This window comes from Lithobates pipiens, unplaced genomic scaffold (assembly GCF_037356315.1).
Source record: "Lithobates pipiens isolate NorthernLeopardFrog02 unplaced genomic scaffold, aLitPip1_a1.2 Scaffold_16, whole genome shotgun sequence".
NCBI lineage: Eukaryota > Metazoa > Chordata > Amphibia > Anura > Ranidae > Lithobates > Lithobates pipiens.
Window position 1 is genome coordinate 605,833,414 of NW_027507748.1, and position 21,176 is coordinate 605,854,589.

The 21,176-nt window shown below is 40.1% G+C and overlaps 1 protein-coding gene across 1 annotated transcript in view; it reads left to right on the top strand.

Annotated features, from left to right (window-relative positions):
- The window catches only part of FGF9 (fibroblast growth factor 9), a 68,136-nt gene that overhangs the window by 39,828 nt on the left and 7,132 nt on the right, over positions 1-21,176 (top strand). Inside the window, exon 2 of the mRNA XM_077484021.1 lies at positions 11,902-12,005. Coding sequence (XP_077340147.1) covers positions 11,902-12,005 — 104 coding nt within the window. The remainder of the gene's footprint in view (positions 1-11,901; positions 12,006-21,176) is intronic.

The following is a 21,176-nucleotide window of genomic DNA, read 5'->3' on the forward strand; positions in this document are numbered from 1 at the left end:
AAATATTTGACCCCCCCCTACAGATTTTGTAAGTTTACCCACTTGCAAAGAAATGACGGGTCTATAATTTTATCATGTGTATTTTAAATGATAAAGATAGAATATCAACCAAAACCCCACAAAAACACATGATATGAATGTTTTAAATTGAGTTGCAGTTCAGTGAGTAAAGTAAGTTTATGATTCCCAAGTAAAACGTGACTTGGTACTTGGTGGAGAAATCCTTGTTGGCAAGTGCAGAAGTAAGACGTTTCTTGTTACCAGGTTTACACACATCTCAGGAGGGATTTTGGTCCACTCTTTACAGATCTCCTAAATCCTTAAGGTTACTTGGCAACTCAAAGTTTCAGCTCCCTCCATACATTTTTCTATAGGATTTTTGTCTGGAGACTGGCTTGGCCACTCCATGACCTTCATGTGCTTCTTTAGCCACTCCCTTTGTTGTCTTGGTGGTATGTTTTGGGTCATTGTCATGTTGGAAGACTCTTCAGTGTTCTGGCTGAGGGAAGAAGGTTTCTTGTCCAAGATTTTACAATACATGGCCCTGTCCATTGACCCTGCAATGCAGCAAAGGTGGCCTGTACCTTTTTTGCAGAGAAACTGTTCCAAAGCATAATGTTTCAACCTCTGTGCTTGACTATAAGGATGGTGTTCTTGGGGTCATAGTCGGCATTTTTCTTCCAAACACGCCAAGTCCAATTAATGCCAAAGAGCTAAATTTTTGGTCTCAACTGACCACAGCACTATCTTCCAATGCTTTTTTGGATCATTAAGATGTTCACTGGCAAACTTCTGATGAGCCTGTACATGTGCCTTAAGGAGGGGGACTTTGTGGGCACTGCAGAATTTTAATCCATGGTGGTATGGTGTTTCCAATGGTTTGTTTGGTGACTGTAGTCCCAACTGCCTTGATCACTCGCACGCTCCCCTCGTGTAGTTCTGGGCTGACCCCTCACTTTTCTCACGATCATCCTTACCCCATGAGGCGACATCTTGCATGGAGCTCCAGACCGAGGGCGATTTTGATGATCATTGTATTTATTTTTTTATTTATTCCATTTGCGAATAATCACTCCAACAGTTTCCTCCTTCTCACCAAGCTTCTTGCTGATGGTCTTTAAGCTCATTCCAGCCTTGTGCAGGTCTATAATCTGGTCCCTGATGTCCTTTTACAGCTCTTTGCTCTTGCCCATGATGATGTGGTTTGAATGGGAGAGAGATTCTGTTGACAGGTGTCTTTTTAAATACATAATGAGTTGTTAAGAGCACCTTCTTAAAACTGAGCTCCACCTTTAAAAAAAAAAAAAAAAAAAAAAAAATATTTAAAAGCCAGCAGCTACAAACACTTCAGCTGCTGACTTTTAATAAATGGACACTTACCTGTCCAGGGTGCCCGCAATGTTGGCAGCAGATGCGGCTGCCTCCGCTGCCATCCTCAGTTAGGGATTCAGGAAGTGAAGCGTTGCGGCTTCACTGCTCGGTTCCCTACTGTGCATGAGCGAGTCGCGCTACGCATCTTCACTAGTCCCCATTGTGTTCTGGAAACTGTGTTGAAATGGTCATCTGCGGGTATTCTGCAGCTATCTATGCCCAGAAGTGGGTGCAGATACCTGTAGTATACAGGTATCTGCACACCCCCCCTCCCCCCGAAAGGTGGCAATTGTGGCACCGGCGGGGGCGCAGGAATCCGATGAGCGGAAGTTCCACTATAGGGTGGAGCTCCGCTTTAAATTGACAGGACTTAACTGTGCACCACATGAACACTTGCTGGTAGGTTAGGGATCAAATACTTATTTTACTCACTGAACTGCAACTCTGTGTATAACATTTGTATTGTGGTTGTTTTTTTTTTTTTTTTTTTTTTTCTTCTGGATTTTTGATTGATATTCTGTCGCTATCATTTAAAATACACATGATAACAATTCTCAACCCTTAATTTCTTTGTAAATGGACAAACTTACAAGATCTGCAGGCGATCAAATGAATAATTTTCCCCATTATAACACACACACACACACACACACACACAGCTTTGTAGGATTTCTCCGGATAGGGAAACGTGAGAAAGGAAGGGAGAATTAAAAATTGGTAGTTTCTCCAGAATAATCTTGCATGTATTTATCTAACCATACCTTGACATTGATTACATCAATATAAACTGTCAATGACCTTTTACTCATTATAGGGTAAAGGGCGAATAGCAATAGATCATAACAACCAATACAAAATCAACTTTGACTGCATTTAAAGAGGCGTTCCAGAGGCGTTCCAGGCTCCTTCTGAAAAAAGTTTGGCAGCTACAAATACTGTAGCTTCTGACTTTTATTATAAGGGCACTTTCCTGTCCAGGGATCCAGCAATGTCCTTACCTGAGCCAACTCTTCAATAGGCTTCAGGTGCAGGCACTGGCATCTCTAGTAGGGGAAACGGAAAGTGTGACTATCTGAGCCGGAAGTGGGAGCGGGTACCTGCCAAAACCAGGTTTCCCCGCCCCCCAAAAAAGTGTCAAGTGTGGGGGCGCCTTGCAAACAAGCAGAGCTTCCCCTTTTGGATGGAGCTCTGCTTTTTAAAGTATATATATATATATATATATATATATATATATATATATATATATATATATATATATATATATAATTCTTTAAAAGCAGAGCTCCATCCAAAAGGGAAGCTCTGCTTGTTTGCAAGGCACCCCCACACTTGACTCTGCCCCATCCTGTAACCACACCAAAGTATAGAAAGGTGAAGAGGGGAGTGGTGTTGTGTTGCTTTGTGCTTTTTAGCCATGCTGTGCTAAACAAGTGTAGCATACACCCTGAATAATGCATGCACCAGTCTCGGGAATGCATCCCTTCATTTCATCTGTGCATTTTCTGAGCGGCACGTGCTGTTCTCGTGGGATTTAACCCATGCTTTATTAGATTTACACGGCACATGGCTGGTATTGATTAGTGCATAGTCTATTTTGTAAGAGATTCAAAATTAATTGTGTAAAAATCCATGTAAGTGCTTTTTTATGAGGCTCGGGAGACGGTGGTCCCTGTAATATTGGAGTGAGTTATTTTATCGTAATACATGAATGTGAGCTGCAGCTATTGCCACAAACTGCCTGGTTCTTGAACAAGGGAATATATATTGATAAAGGTTCAAAATGTCGCTTTCACCCCCCCACTCCCCGAAAAAAAGGCGATAGATTAATTTGGCAGTCAGAGCAAAGCCTCACTTCATAACCGAAAACAAAATGACTGTATCTTCAGTGACGCCCCACCTTGTGCAGCTACATCAGACAGTTTGCAGTGAGAAACAAATCAGGTTTCATCTTTTTGTTTTGGCTAAATTGAGATAAAGACTGGTTGCTGTGGATTATGGTGCCTATAAAGAGCCTGATTAAAATTGAGAGATGCCTGATATCAGGAAAGTTTCGGTATTGGAGGACACTCTGCCTGACTGCCTGAAACCTTTGAAACAGTCCTTCCTATTCTTCGCCTCCTCTCCTATCCCAGCAGACACTGCAAATGCTCCCATTATGAGCTTGTTGTAAAAAATCTGCAGATTCATTATTCTACAGAAGGATTGCAGGTAATAAAAATAGCATTAACATTTTCAATGAACACATATACTCACTGGCCACTTTATCAGGTACCTTGTTAGTGCTAGGTTGGACCTCCTTTTTACCTTCAGAACTGTCTTAATTATTCGTGACACATTCAACAAGGTGCTGGAAACATGCCTCAGATACTTTTGGTTCATATTGACATGATGGCATCACCCAGTTGCTACAGATTTGTCGGCTGCATATCTATGATGCGACTCTCCTGTTCCACCTCATCCCAAAGGTGTTCTATTGGATTGAGATCTGGTGACTGTGGAGGCCATTGGAGTACAGTGACCTCATTGTCATGTTTAGGAAACCAGTGGTGAGATTTGAGCTTTGTGACATGGTGCATTATCCTGTTGGAAGGAGCCATCGGAAGATGGGTACACTGCAGTCATAAAGGGATGGACATGGTCAGCAACAATACTCAGGTAGACCATTGCTTTTAAATGATGCTCAATTATTGCTAAGGGGTCCAAAGTATGCCAAGAAACTATCCCCCGCACCATTATACCACCACCAGCCTGAACCATTCATACAAGGCAGGATGGATCCATGCTTTCATGTTTACGCCAAATTCTGACTCTAACATCTGACTGTCGAAGTTGAAATCGAGACTCATCAGACCAGGCAACGCTTTTCCAATCTTCTATTGTCCAATTTTGGTGAGTCTCTACAAATAGTAGCTTTAATTTCCTGTTGGCTGACAGGAGTGGCACCCGGTGTGGTCTTCTGCCGCTGTAGCCCATCTGCTTCAAGGTTCGCTGTGTTGTGCGTTCAGAGATGGTAATCTGCATACTTTGGTTTGAATGAGTGGTTATTTGAGTTACTGTTGCCTTTCTATCATCTCAAACATCTGTCCATTCTCCTGTAACCTCTGACATCAACAAGGCCTTTTCGTCCACACAACTGCTGCTCAATGGATATTTTCTTTTTCACACCAGTCTCTGTAAACCCCAAAGATGGGGGTGTGTGTGTGTCAATCTCAGTACATCAGCAGTTTTTGAAATACTCAGACCAGCCTGTCTAAATATGGCATGGTTTTGGTGCCAAAGTCGCCTAAATCCCCTTTCTTCCCCATTCTGATGCTAGTTTGACCTTCAGCAAGTCGTCTTCACCACGTATAGATGCCTAAGACCCCTTTCACATCACACCGCCCATAGCGTCAGCGGTAAAACGTAGCGGTGTTTTACCGCCGGATTTGTGGCGCATTTCAGCCGTTAGCGGGGCGCTCTTCCCCCCCCCCGCTAGCGGTCGACAAAGGGTTAAAATCGCCGGCAATACGCTGCAATAGCGGCGTTTTCCCGGCGGTATTACAGAGGTGCCCCATTGATTTCAATGGGGAGCAACGGTGGAGGAGTGGTAAACACACGGCTCCTTCACAGCTCCAAAGAAGCTGCTGGCAGGACTTTTCCTGACGTCCTGCCAGCACACTGCTGCAGTGTGAAAGCCCTCGGGGCTTTCACACTACAGACATAGGTGCAGCTTTTTTAGGGCAGTTTGCAGGCGCTATTTCTAACGCTATAGCGCCTGCAAAACGCCCTTGGTGTGAAAGGGGTCTAAATGCATTGAGTTGCTGCCATGTGGCTGATTAGCAATTTCTGTTACCAAGCAGTTGAACAGGTGTACCCAATAAAGTGGCCAGTGTGTGTATAAATAGGGGTTTCATATTCTATCAGGGGTTCTTGCCCCCCTTATCCAGTTTCCTCTTGGTAATTTGCAAATTGATTTTGGGTGACCATATCCCCCAACACCAGAGGCCAAATTGTGGGCCATGCCTGTAACATGGCAGTTGTGACACTCTGCTAATGTCGAGTTATCCTTTTTCCCGACATCTCTTTTGGCCAGCATGTACTCCCACCATAGTAAAGGGTCAGTACAAACCAAGAGCATTGATGGTGAGGTGGGCAAGTTCATGATGCTATGGGGGAGATTTACTAACGCTGGAGCATGCAAAATTTGGTGCAACTTTGCATGGCAACCAATCCGCCTCCAGTTTTCATTTTCATAGCTTATTGGCAAAGCTGAAGTTGGAGTGGTTTCCATGCCAGATTCTGAGTGCTCCCAGTTTTAGTATCGGTCAAATTTTTTCACGACACAGTGGCCTAGGATTTAGGGGCACCCAGTATTGGAGGAGGTACCTAAAGATATCTGCATTCTACTGTCTGCTCAGTTCCCTTATGAATCATATACTGTAGGTTTACTTATTTTTTCTTTTACAGGTATATATAGTGCCAAAAATGTATGCAGCACTACATATACATTAGTCTCTGCTCTCAGGGAGCTTACAATCTCTAAGGTCCCCATTTTGGATACACGCACACGTGCACTACCAGCATCAGCGTGGGTGGAAACCCAGGCAAGAACGGGGAGAACATGCAAACTCCATGCAGATGTCCTGACCAGCATTTGAACCACTGTGCTGTTTACTTCAGAAATAATATATATGTTATAATAAGGTAGTTTACAAATGTTTTAATTTAGGTGACATATTGTGTATGTATATAGTGTAAAATGGAGCCTGTGAATCATTGCTCTGAAGGGCCTGCTTCATTAAGCCATGTCTTCAGGTGTGAACTATGCCTTTTTGAAATGTGAAGTCTGCAAGTAAATGGGTTTAAATATTTGTCCACGTGGTGACGTTAAGGTGCTAGACCCTTGCAGAATCAGAGAGCCTTGACACAAGATCCAGGCATTGCTGATGAGATGAATATGAAGCCTGTGTGCAAGGAGCCGGAATCAGAGTAAGCCCTTCAGATGTGTCTTGAGCGCTTGGATAGAATGTGCAAAGCACATGAATGATTTATGAGACAACAGGAACGAAAGGTGAAGTGTTGACAACAAAGGATTCTGAAGTGTTTCGTAGTCTGGTTGAAAATTTATTTTGGCAAATAGGGTCAAGTTGTGCCAGTGCAATAGACACACGTCTCCCATGTACACATACCTATTGTAGCCCAATTGTGCATTTTGCTTGTACGTGTATCAGCCATTGTAGATTACTAGCTGCAGGCTATTCCTCTTGGGTAGAAGAGGAACGCTTTGTGTGGGGTTTTTTTTTTCTTTTTTTTTATGGAGTCTCTACAATGCAGCCCTTTTGTCACTATACCTACGTACCCCGATCAGCAGTGATAAGTGAAATTCACATGGCCAAAGAAAGCACAGTGCAGCCGCTTCAGCATCCTCTTGTGTAAATGAAACATTCAATTTTAACTTCTAATTTCTCTGCCAAGAGCCCATAAGATCTGTATTACTTCATATGGCATTATTGATAATATCAACGATTTTCTGTTTGAAAAATGTGCATTTGTAAAAGTAATTGTAACTTTGGCAGTATTATAAATATGGTGAACTGGATTTCCTATGTGGAATGTAATATCTAGGTATTTAGTGAACTGAAGTGAATGTAACTTGATTTAAAGAGTAACTACTTTTTTGTTGAGGAAACACATTCCCCCTCTGGGTGATCTATGTACATTGCAAGGATTTTACCAAACGTTGCAGATTCCTACCTTTTTTTTTGTTGTTCTGAAGAAATGGCTATTTGTTTGTCTGTGTCCAAGTGAAATGGAAATGGACCTGATTTTCTTTTTTTCTTCCCTTTTTTATTTATTTATTTATTTATTTATTTTTTTTATTGGTGATGACGAGCTGATGGCTCTAATGAGGAAAGTGTCATGTTCTGCATCCCTTTTAGACCAGAATGACCCTTTGGCGGATCTCGCCAAAAATGTAATGTTTTTTGGCAGATGATGCTCAAAATCTAATTTTGTATCTTTGCGCAAGCTTCTTTGAAAATTGGTGAGCCAATTGCAAAAGCAGGTAGTTGCATTTCTGGGGCTTTTCTTTATACCAACGGTGTACAGAATTCCTTCAGGTTGCCATATTGTATTGAATTTTACCAAAAATTACAGTGCTGTAGATTGAAAATGAAAGGTAATGTTTTAACATTATTACAGTATACCTTGTGTCTCAAATGTATATGATAGAGAGATGTGCATACACACACCCTTCTTTCTTTCTTCATTTTAATGGATTTCTATTTTTCACAAGAAAACTGTTTTGAGCAAATTTTGGATGGTGAATGTGTTTTCCTAAGTGTAGTGAATGCATTTGGCTGTGGAGAAATGAATAAGTAATTCTGCCACTTTATAAACATGCCCAATAGTTTTTGAATTTGCTGGTAAACCTCTCCTACCGGTAGCATCCCTTTTGAGAGATTCAGATGGTATAAAATATAAAAACACATGATCCCTTCTCTAACTTAAGTCCTTAAACTGTTGTGTAATAAGTATGTATATGATAAATATATTTATCGTATTTATTAATCCGAATCTAAATGACAAAAACAAAATCTTAAGCCAGGTACACACTACAGCTCCGGTCGGAGCCGCTGTACTAGCCATGTGAGGTCACTCCTGCGATCTCCCCCGCTGAGCTGTTGTGTTCTGACAGCTCCCCCGCCAGAATGCTCCAATCAGCGCTCTCTGCCATTGGCTGATCCCACTGATGGGAGTCAGTCGGATGCTGGTTTTCCATCATGCACAACCAACAGAAGCTGGCAAGCCTGACATACACATGAGCAGTATGTTGGGCGGTATTTTTTTGTACAGGCAAATATCTCCCAACGTTCTACTCGTGTGTACGGGGCTTTACTTAAACCAGCCATAGATCAAGCCCTCTGATTTTCTTTCCTGCTAGTGGCTATAATAGCTGCTAACAATAAACGCGTGTACAATTCAACAGTCTGGTTGTACCCAAGATGATGGATCCATCTACTTTTGGCCTGCCCATACATGGTTGAATCTTGGCAGGTCTATGACTGACTTTAGATTGTTCATATAAGACTGAAACACTAGTTTCCACCTATGCTGTTTCGGGACAGCGTTCCCTATGGGTCTTCCATATAGTCCCTTCTTAGGGAAAAGAACACTAGAACATGCCTTCTTAGAACTGTGTGAACCATGGGATTCTTCTCCCTTTTTATGGAGTTGCTTTAGGGAAAAAAGTCGATAGTGAATGTCTGAAGACATGGCTTCTTTTTGCTTTTGAAACATGTCATTTTTAACATTGCCATCACAACTGGACATTTTATTTGTTTTGGGAGCTCTTGATGATGGAATCTGTGTATTATGTAGAGAACAGACACGCGTGCTAGTTAATCTGGTTCCGCCAGGCTGTTTGCTACCCTGTGATCTCAAAGGACCAGTGGTGAGGGTGATGATATTTTTAAACCCGCTGGTTCTGCCTCAGCTGATTTGGGACTTTGGGTACCTTTTTTTTTTATTGGGAGCCCAAGCAAGATTAATGCAAGGCCGCTGTGTGGTCTTTGGGTCAGAGCTCATCCCGTGAGAATTGGCAAACCCTGTATTTATGTTGTGAATCTCTGACTGCCCTGAACTGAAGTCGTCAGGTGTTCTGTACCCTCGAGGTTATAACCCTGTGTTTCATCCAGTTCAACTTTGAGGCTATATTGCGTGGTCAGTTTGGCTGCAGCTAATGCTTGAGTGCTGTTATGTTTATTTTTGGAACTACAAATCTCATGACTTGTTACTGGATATGGGGTTGTAGGGCTTTTAAGTCAGAGACCCCCAAAAAGGTGAAAAAATCATTAGTTCTAAACAAAGGTGATGAGGCTTATCTTCCAGACAAAAGCAGGCTTGGCTTTCAGGCTAGTTGAAATGTCATTGATTTACCTGTGGGTTCATTACAATCAAAAGGCACACTTGGATTTATTCTACAGCACCTTAATAACTGCTGGTTGTTAAAAGGTCCTTATTTAAAAAAAAAAGAAAAAAATGGCTAGCAGGGTGCACTGTAACTTGTAGTACCACTGCCTTTAGACACAGGTTGCCTGCCTCGAATCTGCAGGAAGCTGTGTTTCTAGACATGAAAACCACTCAACCGTATTAATGCATTATGTGCTAATTCCCAGGGATTAAAAATAGAAGCCTTTTTACTGCACAGTCACAACATGATGTAAGGAGGGATTTCTGGGATGGGTGCAGTGTGCCATTGGTTTTATTGCTGTGACACTCTCCTGCTATCTGCAATGCATCATTCTGATCGACTCTTGGGGGAAGATTAACTCCTCCGTGCATCTGAATGCAATGCTCAGAAATTTGGAGCACACAGTCTGTATGCATTTTCACAAGGGAAATTATATGTTGTAATAACTGTGTGATGCATTACTAAAATGTTCTAAATCTCTTCTCAGGGCACAAACGCATCTGTGTTTGTGTATTTTTTAATTTTTTATTTATTTATTTTTTAAATGTGAATTACTTTTGTTCTACGTTTTGTGCATATGGTTCAGCATCATTGCCTTTTTTAAAAGGGGGGTCAAAGGAGTCACAAAGGGTATTTGTCTGCACCCACGCAGACAGATGGCTTCTAATACACTGGCAACTATTGGTTGTGCTTAATGGGGATCATATCTTGCACCGTTTTTGCAACACACTGCACTACGACACTCCATTGCCTTACAACTATGCATAGGAGTGTGTTTAGGTCCACATTATAGCCATGGAACGCTGTATTGTGCCATACTGCAGGGCATACAAGTTAAGACAGCCTGACACTAGACCATCTCCTTTATTCTAAAAAATTAAAAAAAAAATTACATACACCTACACTGCTTGATGGCCCTGTAATGTATTTTTCATGAAAAATGCTTTTTTTAAAGTGTGTGTGTGTTTTTTTTTTTTTTTTTTTTTTTTTTTTTTTTTTTTTTTTTTTCTGTACCTTAAGTTAAGAATGCATACATTGCTGTATTTTCTGTGGGGTGGCAGTATTTTGAATTGTGAATATAGAGGTTGTTTGAAGTTGTAACAAGAAGGTAAAACCTAAATGTGGGGCATATCATTGATGTTTGCCTTTACGTTTTTTTGAATGCTATTCCTGCTGAAGTCTGGTAAAGAATGCTGCATCTCTGCAACAACTGAAAAGCATCAGGTTTTTCATACTTGATCTAACTCTACATATTTCTTCCTTTTCACCTACAAATGAAGTCAAAGCTGGGATGAAGTTTAACCAGCGCTATGGTACATGGAATCTTCATCCTGGTATTTGAAAGAGAAACTAGGTAGAACCTTTATAAAAATGACTGACAGACTTGAGTGGTTTGAGGAAACAGTTTTATGACACCAATGATGGAGCTGAGGATCGGGGAGGAAAGGCTTGACTTAGGGTAACAATGAATGATGAGCGCAGTAGCCAGGAAGACAAGTCTTTGAGGACCACTAAAAAGTCATTAAAATGTATATTACTGAATCAAATTTTTTTTATAACATTCAGAGATAAATGTATTCTAAATAATTGTTATAGTGGAAAGAAAACTCCATAAAGTGCAACTCTTTTTTTTTTTTTTTTTTTTTTTTTGCTGCAATACTAGTTTTTAATAGATTTTTGTTTCGGCTTTTGTTTTATGGGGCAGTATTTTAGATAGCTCTAGATAGCTCTAGATATCCTGCGTGTGAAAAAATGTGTGCCCGTAAATCACCTCAACCCCCTATACCTTTTAGGTAAAATAAGTTAAGCATACACCAGTTAGGCCTTTTATTCCTGAATAAAACGGTCCTGCTGCTGGCCAATTTTACACTGCTGTATTCTCTACATTATCTTTGCGTATTTAAATCCCTAGCCTGTGCTCTTGTTTGCTAGTAAAATTGAGCATAGCCTTGCTCATTAAAATTATCCTGCACATGGCCCTACTGTGCTTCTAGTATATTTTTACAGGTATCCCTGATTTAAAGAGTAAATCCACTTTTGGTGAGAAACCTTCCCCTCTGGGATCAACGCACAATGCAATGATTTTAACAAACTTTGTTGCAGATTCCTTCTTTTATTGTTCTGAAGAAATGGCTGTTTGTCTGTGTCCATCTGAAAATGAATTGGAGGGATTTTAGAATTGTCTATTAGCCGCTGCACTTGCAGGGTTCAAATAAAAAAAAAAATGCACGGTCGTAGACATGATTTCCCTTTGGGCATCTCATCAAAAATGTTTTTATTTTTTTTTTATTTGGCATGGGTTTCTCAAAATCTGACTTGTATCTTCAATCACAATATGACTTGTTTATGTGTGTGTATATATATATGTGTATATATATATATATATATATATATATATATATATATATATATATATATATATATATATATATATATATATATATATATGTATGTATGTGTATATATATATATATATATATATATATATATATATACACATTAGTATGTAGCTAAATGTCAGTAAATTATCTAACTTTTTTTTTTTTTTTTTTTTTTTTTTTTTTTTTTGTGCTTTGTAGGAATTCTGGAATTTATTAGTATAGCAGTCGGCCTGGTCAGCATTCGAGGTGTCGACAGTGGACTCTACCTAGGGATGAACGAGAAAGGGGAACTGTATGGGTCGGTAAGTTCTTAAGTTTTCACCATTTTGTCTAACCAGGGCTGATCTGATCTGTTTTACAGTAAATAGATCCAGTTGGTTTCTATGCGTTACACATTGTCATTATGATTTTGTATGGTTTTACAGAATACGCTTGGAATGCTTTAGTTAATTTGCACTCATTTATAAAATGTATGTACGCCAGCGTATACATCGTGGGTCCCAGTACAACATTGAAATTGTAATGGGCTCAGAATAATCCATTTTTTTTGTAGCTGGAACCAATGTGTGTCACTGTTCAGCAGGAGGGGTGTTCTTTGAGCAAAAAAAACGCATTTTATTTCCAAGAAGGAATCTGCATTTGAGGCGAATGCTGAGATATTTGTATTATGTGCTGTGTGTTTGTTGATTCGGTTTTATGTATAATTGTTAGAAGGTGAAACATTATATAATAATGCACAGAGAGTTATACGGAAAGACTGGTTCCTTTTTATTGTGATTTATATGTATGTAATATGTAGCATATTGCTCAAAAGTCATATTACACCATGCAGGTGGCATCTACTATGGCTGAAGGTTTGAGTTGGGCAATTGTAAGGTTCTATTTAATGCTGTTCCCAAGCCTGGAATTTTCTCTCAAAATAAGTTCAACTGGACAGACTGTGGAAATGTGGGACAGATTGAAAAGAAAATAATGATGGTGAAATTGGAGGGGGTAGTCGGTGAGGATACCGTGGCTGGCTAAGTTAATGTGTGATAGATGTACAAAAGTCAGATGTGTGCTCGGAACGGATTGAAACGCACACGAATACACCGTATTGTATGGAGACCACCATAAATCAAAGCTGTCAGCCCCCTGCTGGTGTCCCCCCACCCTTTCACACTGATATTCATTCATGTGTTTGGAGATGTCCTAAGGGTGAGACTGCTTAAGGCCTTGTCAGAAGGGGAAGCAGAAATTGCATAATAAAGTAACCTAAGGGCTTTAAAAACAAAGTGAGTATGGACAGCTCCATACAGGACAACACAGAGCTTTTAAGCAATCCACATCAGACAGAAGCTATCTGTCAGAGGACACAGTGAGAGATCACACAGCATTGCAGAATAAGATTTGCAAACCTAGCACTCTCTGCTGTGTCCTCTGATGAATGGCTCTCAATGCAATACACTAAGGACAGTGCATCTGCTTGGACCATCTTACCAATGGATAGATACTCCCAGCTTTCTCTATTTTGATTGGATGGTTTGGTGATGTTACTTGTAATGCCTAAATAAAAAGCAATGTCTTCCCTTGAAATATCTGAATATGGTCTGTAGAAGTCCATAAGACATGGAATTTGTATGTTAATGGTGATACTACTCTGAGGCTTCATTCATCCTCTGAGCCTGTACATTTGTTCTGATCATTTTGGTATGTATAAATATTTCCTATAATATAGGGCAAAATGATAATCCTTTACCTCACCAAGTGGGCATTGGTGGAGTAGAATAAGGTGAGACTTAACAGCTTGGGGTAACTATTGTGAAACCCCAGGGCAGACTATTCTCTAAAACCCTGGGTTGAATTAATTCCAGGATATACAAGCTGGTGCCTTCAATCCAAGTGATTTTATTGACCCCACCAAAACCTAATATAATGTATTTTTCTGGAGTTAAAGTGCCCACAGATAATAGCTGGTCGCAGTAAGATGTTCTTGAATGGTCATTGTAGAAGCATTCATGTTTGCACTGGGTGAACTTGCAGGTTATGGATCAGGCAGGGGGGATCACTCAGGTGCTAGCTTGTCATGGGAAGGGGCACAGAGCAACGGTCTGGGAAAGTTCTTCATGACATATCACGTCTCATCCTGAGAAAGCTCAGGGAGGGAACTTTTGAAATAGACCTGTGGATAATCAGTTTCACCTGAAACACAAATGCTCAGATTGTGTAAACATCCTCTGAGGCCAGGTTCACACCTTTTGCGTTTGCATCTTCATGCATTATTAATGCACATTTTCAATGCATTTTTGTGCGTTTCCTGTGTACTGTCATTGAAGTCTATGGTGCCAAAAAACACACTGATGCACCAAAAAAAGCGCTTGTGGCATTTTCCACATTGTGCAGTAGCACAAAGGTGTGAACAGTCCAAATGGGGGAAAAAAAAAATGAAAATCTTCGTCTCACGCTGTGGCACATCAGGCGGCTTGTGATAAAACACATGGGACTTATGTCTGTAGCTATCCTGTTTAGGCTTTAACCTTTTTCAGATGGATCAGATTATTCATGGTCTAATGAGGCACATTATGATCGTTCAGAATCTGTTTTTGGGAAACAAAGCAACTAGAAAAGTTAAACCAACTTTTGTTTGCTGTTCATTTCACTGGGATACTATTAAGGGGAGAAACTGGTCCAAAAGATAGCGGATCATGAATACCTGGCTGCCCATGCTTTAGGATCTCTGGTAAGCTTTACACTTTTCTTGCAAGCCATGTTTAATGTAAAGTCTGAACAAGGCTTCTCACCATAATTCTAACTGACAGCCTCTATCCTGCTTGACGACTTCACACCCATCTATGGCTTTGTCAGAAAACTGGCACATCCTAAGCTATGGACATGCAAACCAAGAACAGTGATCAGTGATTTTTCACACATCTTATTCACTTAGCAAATTTGCCTTTTATATATTGGTTGAATGGAACTGCAGTGAAAAAACTCTTTAATGTTATAATGAACAATACTTAGGTGTTACCTGCCACAAAGAGCACTTGACACGTGCGTAGAAAGTAATCATGAGGAAATGATGGCATGAATGGGACAATTTCCTCCCACTGATACCGTCTGCCTTTTTTCTTTCTTCTTCTGTTTGCACGCAAATAAGAATGGCCACATTCAATTTACTGGGTAAAACCCAATAAACATGATTTGTGAAATCTAGGTTATCTGCACACTGCCAGCTGGGCTGAGTTTGCTTGGTATTCCTACTTCACTTGCATATCCTGGCTATAAGTCACTTGATAATTTTATGTCTACAGTGAATACAAATAATAAAATGGTAAACCCTTCTGACCCTATACATGAAAAGGTGAGGTTTTGTTGATCTGCTTACTGCGGCCACAGCTCTTACATTTGTAAAAGAACAAAACACCCCCTATGGAAAATGGGACTTTATGGGCTAAGTTAATGTACAAACTTATGCATTGTAAAAAGTTTAATATTTATTGGTATAAAAAAAACAGATAAGATGTGCAATTAAAAAATGTACGTACATAGCTATATGGATAACATAGTCCAAATTACTTTTGTCCATATTGTGTTATCATAAACATAATATTGCATAAACCAAGTTGCTGCATTTCAGAGTCCATAGAGCTCCTCCTTCAGGGTAAGGTAGCAATTATTGTATATGTGGTCTATAAAAGAAAACCTATATTAGAACATATGTCACCATTTTATATGTATATGGCTTTGTCTAAGGGATGGAGTGGGAGAAGCTGGCTTACTTGACCCTAAAGTGGGCTTATACACCCTACTTTGTGTTGCATTTAAGTGCAATTAGTACTTGGTTCTTTTTAATGCTGTCATGGGGGGGGGGGGGGGATAGTTCACAGGAATCGATACTCTGCCCATCAACCGTTTTACATTATTTAAAGAATAGTGCCTCTATAAAAAAATAAATATATATGGCCATTGGGAGTAGAAAAAGTCTCAATGTCATTTTTGATGTCAGTGGGAGGAATTGTGCTACATCGTTGGTGTCAGGGGGCGAGCTTGTGCCCCATTGTTGTCATTGGGAGAAATTGTGCCCCTTCATTGGTGTCAGTGGGGGGCGGGGGGGGGAGAATTTGAGAATTATACCTCATTGTTTGTATCTGTGGATGAAATAATCCACTAAGGGCAGGATAAAAGCAAGCAAAGGGCCGCATCTGGCCCCCGGGCTGCAGTTTGAATACCACTGATTTAAATAGACACAATTCTAAATTTCTTTGTGCTGCTGTTATGTCTCTAGTTATAAGGCGCATTTGGCAAGTTTCACATTGTAAAGAGGTTGCATAGAGTCAACTGGGCAGATACTATTAGTAAAATTAAGATGACTACAAGCAGAGCCTGCTGTCCTTGTGTATAGAAACAATCACAAACTTTGAAGTAAAAATGTATACATTGAGCTGATCTTGTTCACGTGTATATTGGGGGAGAATTAAAAAGACCGTAGAGTCTCTTTAATTAAAGTAAAGTGTCCTGCAGTACATAGGACAGACTAAGGCAGGGATCTTCAAACTGCGGCCCTCCAGCTGTTGCAGAACTACAAATCCCATGAGGCATTGTAAAACTCTGACATTCACAGACGTGACTGGGCATGATGGGAATTGTAGTTCCTGAACGACTGGAGGGCCGTAGTTTGAGGACCCCTGGACTAAAGTCTCAACTGAACCGGGTGTGCCCAAAAAATAACTTGCAATTTTCCATTGAGCACCCATGCATCATTGAAAAGTGGATCTGTTCTCTATAACTACAAATGTGGTTTTAGAGTTTACCGATTTTTGTATTGCAAAGTAGAAATTAAATGCTTACATGTAGGCTATTGCCCATAGCTACAAACCTTAATTTTTGCTACAGTATTTAAAAATATGTGACATTCCCTTTTTAGTGTGTGTGTGTGTGTGTGTGTGTGTGTTAGGGCTTTTAGAGGTTAGGGGTGCACACCTTAATGCAATAGGCTACGCACACCTATGGTTCAGGCATTCTGAATGCAATAGCCAACCTTGGAGATTTTTCCATGCACACTGTTTTAGCGTGAGCAGGGGAGTTAAGAGAAATTTTACAGGGTATGGCCAGTTTAACAACTACTTGGCCTCTGCACACAATTCTATTCTGCCAACTACCCCACTGAGGCTAATGTAGGGGCACTTGTGAGATGTGGGGCTAGGACCTCCAGGGGAAGAATCTCGGCAGAAAATATAAGCTTTGTGTGGTCCTAACGCTATATATTTTTAAAGTTAAACATTCGTAGGTATGCATGCAGCGATTAGTTCAATGATGTGCTGTACTTTATCCTCTTTACCAAACTAGCTTATTATCCAAACCTAAAAACAAGAATCCGGGGACCATAAAATCAGAAGTCGCCCAAATATGCAAAACAGAGGGTGACAAACAAAAGCAACAGAGCGCTATGCTGGTAAATCATTTGACATTAGGGAATTGTCAATATTTCTAGTCTTGTAAAGAGCCTAGAAATTTCAAGCATGTCTTCACTGTTCCAAAATCAGACAATAGCCATATTGTGCCCCAGGACATTAAATTAAATGTTCCATTGTGTTGGCCGGCAAAGTGCTATTTGTCACAATATAAATATAATCTAAATACATTTTTTTTTCTTTTCCCACCCTTGCATACACCAGACTCTTCAAATGGACATTAACCCCTGATCTTTTTTATATTTCCTTTTTGAGAATGCCTAGTGGCAATATTAAGTAACTATAAAGCTATATTTAGTTTCTTTAAAGCGGAGTTCCACCCAAAAACTTCCAATTTAAGTGATGGTGACCCCCTGACATGTCACATTTTGGCATGTCATTTTTTTTTTTTGGGGGGGAGCAAGTACCCTCTTTTTAGAGGCATCCAGCTCCCACTTCCTCCCGGGGCTCTGTGGCGCCAGAATGAAGTTCAGCTCATCCCCCTCCCTGCAAACTTCTGGGGCACGTCACAGGTCCCAGAAGATTGTCTGTCTGGCCAATCGCAGTGTTCAGTGCAGCTCGGAGCCCATGATAAGAATGCTGGCGCTGTGAAGAGGAGGGGGAGCAGAGCGGGCCTTCATACGCCCGCATCGCTGGACCGTGGGACAGGTGAGTGATTATTATTAAAGTCAGCAGCTACACTTTTTGTAGCTGCTGACTTTTTAATTTAATTTTTTTTTTCAGTTATACTTTTGCAGAACTTGATTGCCCCACTCCCCTCCAAAGACTGCTTACATGGCAGTTTTTTTTAGTGTGTGTTTTTTTTATTTTTATTATTTTTTTTACCTTGGTGGTTTGGAGAGTTGCAAGGGGTACACATCAGATGAAAGGGATGATGCATGACCTCATTGTGGCAAGGCCTGGCCTTAAAAATTTGGTTCTTGCTACATAAAGAATTATTTTATAACAGATAATAGTGAGCAAAATAGAAATTTTTCTTCCATAATTTCAGTGAAAATAGGTTTTTGTGTGAATGGGTAAGGTGAAACCAAAAAAAATAAAAGTGTACCAAAATGTCTCCTAATTTAGTCGACTTTATTCACAGAAAAAAAAGCAAAGGAAATAAAGTAACAATATACCAATCATGATAAGGGTAAAAATACACTATATGAAATCTAAACCAGCAAAAATTCTCCCCAACTAACCGAAAATCTGTTTAAATAAAAAATAAGCAAATTTTATATTGGCAGCTCAATGAGCAAAATTGAGAGCTTCTGTTGCAGGTAAATTTGGTGACCATCTGTCTAAGAGGGGATAGCCCCCTGACTTTGGAGAGCTTTCCTCTTTGTGACAGGCAGCAGCACACAAATAAAAACTGATCAGGGGTGTTTTTAAAAGGAACTATGACCTTTTTAAAGCCTTAAAAAAAGCAAGCAGCAAGGCATTTAATTACAGAAGACACATAATATAATCTTTCTCTTCTCCGGTAAAGGCTTCTTGCCTTCCTCCGTGCAATCTTCATACACTAAGCTACGTATGCACAATTCGGTGTACAGATCTGGCATCTACTAGGATTAACAAACTCCTGTGTGAATATGTGGGAGCTGCATTAACCCATGCCAGGCAATCAAGATAGCCAAAGACCCCCACAACTCAGAAGATGGTAGTTAGATGTGAGAAGTAGATGTAGCTCATGGACATCTCACTGCTGGAGTGGAGCTAGTATATGCAGACTTGCAGAAGTTGATTTCCTGAAACTGGAGAGTGCAAAATGTGGTGCAGCTGTGCATAGTAACCAATCCGCTTCTAACTTCAGCTTGTTCAGCTTGTTCAGTTAACCACTTCAGCCCAGAAGGATTTGCCCCTTTTTTTTGCGATACGGCACTGTGGCACGGTGTCACTTTAACTGACTTGCATGGTCGTGCGACGCTGTACTCAAACAATATTGACGTCCTTTTTTTTTTTTTTTTCCCACAAATAGTTTTATTTTGGTTTTATTTGATCACCTCTGCAGGTTTTTATTTTTTTGTTCTATAAACAAAAAAAGTGTAAATTTTGAAAAAAAAAAAAAAATTCAATATTTTTTTTACTTTTTGCTATAATAATAATAATAATAATAATAAATATTCCCCCAAAAAATATAAAAAAATTAATTTCTTCCTCAGTTTAGACTGATGTATATTCTTCTACATGTGTTTATTTAAAAAAATCGCAATAACCTTATATTGATTTGGTTTGGGCAAAAGTTATAGGGGCTATATTTATGGCATTTTTAGTATATAATCTAAAAAAAATATATAATTTTTTTTTTTTTTTTTTTTTTTTTTTTTTTTTTTTTTTTTTTTTTTACTAGTAATGGCAGCAATTAGCATTTTTTTTAGTGGGACTGCAACATTGCGGCGGACAGATCGGCCACTTTTGACACGTTTTTGGGACTATTGACATTTATACAGCGATCAGTGCTGTAAAAATGCACGGATTACTGTGTAAATGTCACTGGCAGGGAAGGGTGTAACACTAGGGGGCGATGAAGGGGTTAAATGTGTCCCCTCGTTCTAACTGTAGGGGGGGTATGTGACTGACTAGTGGAGAAGCCAGATCGCCGTTCCTGACTAGTAGGAACATGTGATCTCTCCTCTCCTGACAGAATGGGGATGTGTGTTTGTTTACACACACATCCCCATTCTGGCCTCGTGCGATTGCACATGGCCCGGCAGACATCACGCCAACCAGCCACGTGCATCGGGTCCCCCGCTGTGCAGCGGGCATTCACGCCGCCCTGCTATAGTTGTTTAAAGGGCCGATTTACAGCTACGGCAATTTGCACAGGAGAGCCGACCTGCCTTAGTAGAATGACAGCGGCTGATCGGCTAGTAGTTAATCTTTGACAAAAAAAACCTGAAGCACAGCTGCACCAGATTTTGCACTCTCCAGCATTAAACCCAAATCGTCAAAAACGGTCAATACATGCTAGATTATATTGTGTTCATACTACTCCACTAGAGAATTCTTCTGTAGGCTTCAGAAATCATGGTTGATCCAGCTGTTCGCTGTCCTTCCTTCCTTTGGTCTGTGTCCCCAATGCAGCCTGAAATTGTATAGACCAGCTGTTGACAACTACTGAGCATGTACCATTTTCAGATGGTGATTGATGCAGGCTTCGCCTCCCTGTTAGTCCAAGTAAATACTAACCATAAACGCAGGCTGGAGGAGCGTGACACAGCCTATAATTGGCAGAACTTCCTCTAGATATCTTTACAGTATGAACAAATCGAAAGCTTTATCAGTCAAAATTGCTTTGAAATATAGATTCGTATGAAGCTGCAAAACACTTTGTTGCTATTCTTTTATTTCTCCTCTCTGAAAGCCTTTTGTTTGTTGCTGTGTTGGTCACATGACAGTCAGTGCTGTGCAGACAGATTTTTACATCAGCGCAGTACTAGAAACTCCCTCAGAAAATTCCCTGCGGACAGGACAGACCTGGGAGAGGTCATGTGACCTCTGTACAGCAATGATTAAATGAGGTACTCCGATTATTATTTTATATTGAGGTACAGTGGCATGATTCTTATATATAAATACAAGGGATTATCACAATTAAACATTGCACGTTTATGACTTTAATCTCTGCTTTAACGTATTTCCTACTCTATCCAAAACGGAAAAAAGTGCACATATAATTTGTTCCAGAAGAATGCTTGTAATCTAAAGCACTCAGATAGATAGAGATATATATATATATATATATATATATATATATATATATATATATATATATAATCAAAGTGAGTTTCCCTATAAGAAATAATGGAAACTCAGATAACCCGTTCCACAGCCATTGCTTGTCTATGCAGTACCGCATGTGGCGAGAGGTGCGGGGGGGCGCCGGAAACACTCTGGAACCGAGTGTCTCAGAGCGTCACCGATGCCCCCGTGTCTCTGGCCAAATGTGGTAATGCACACTCCAGAGGTTTTAATCTTGCTTGTCTTGCGAGACCACGCTCGCAAAGCAAGTAAAATAAATAAATAAATAGCTCGTATTGT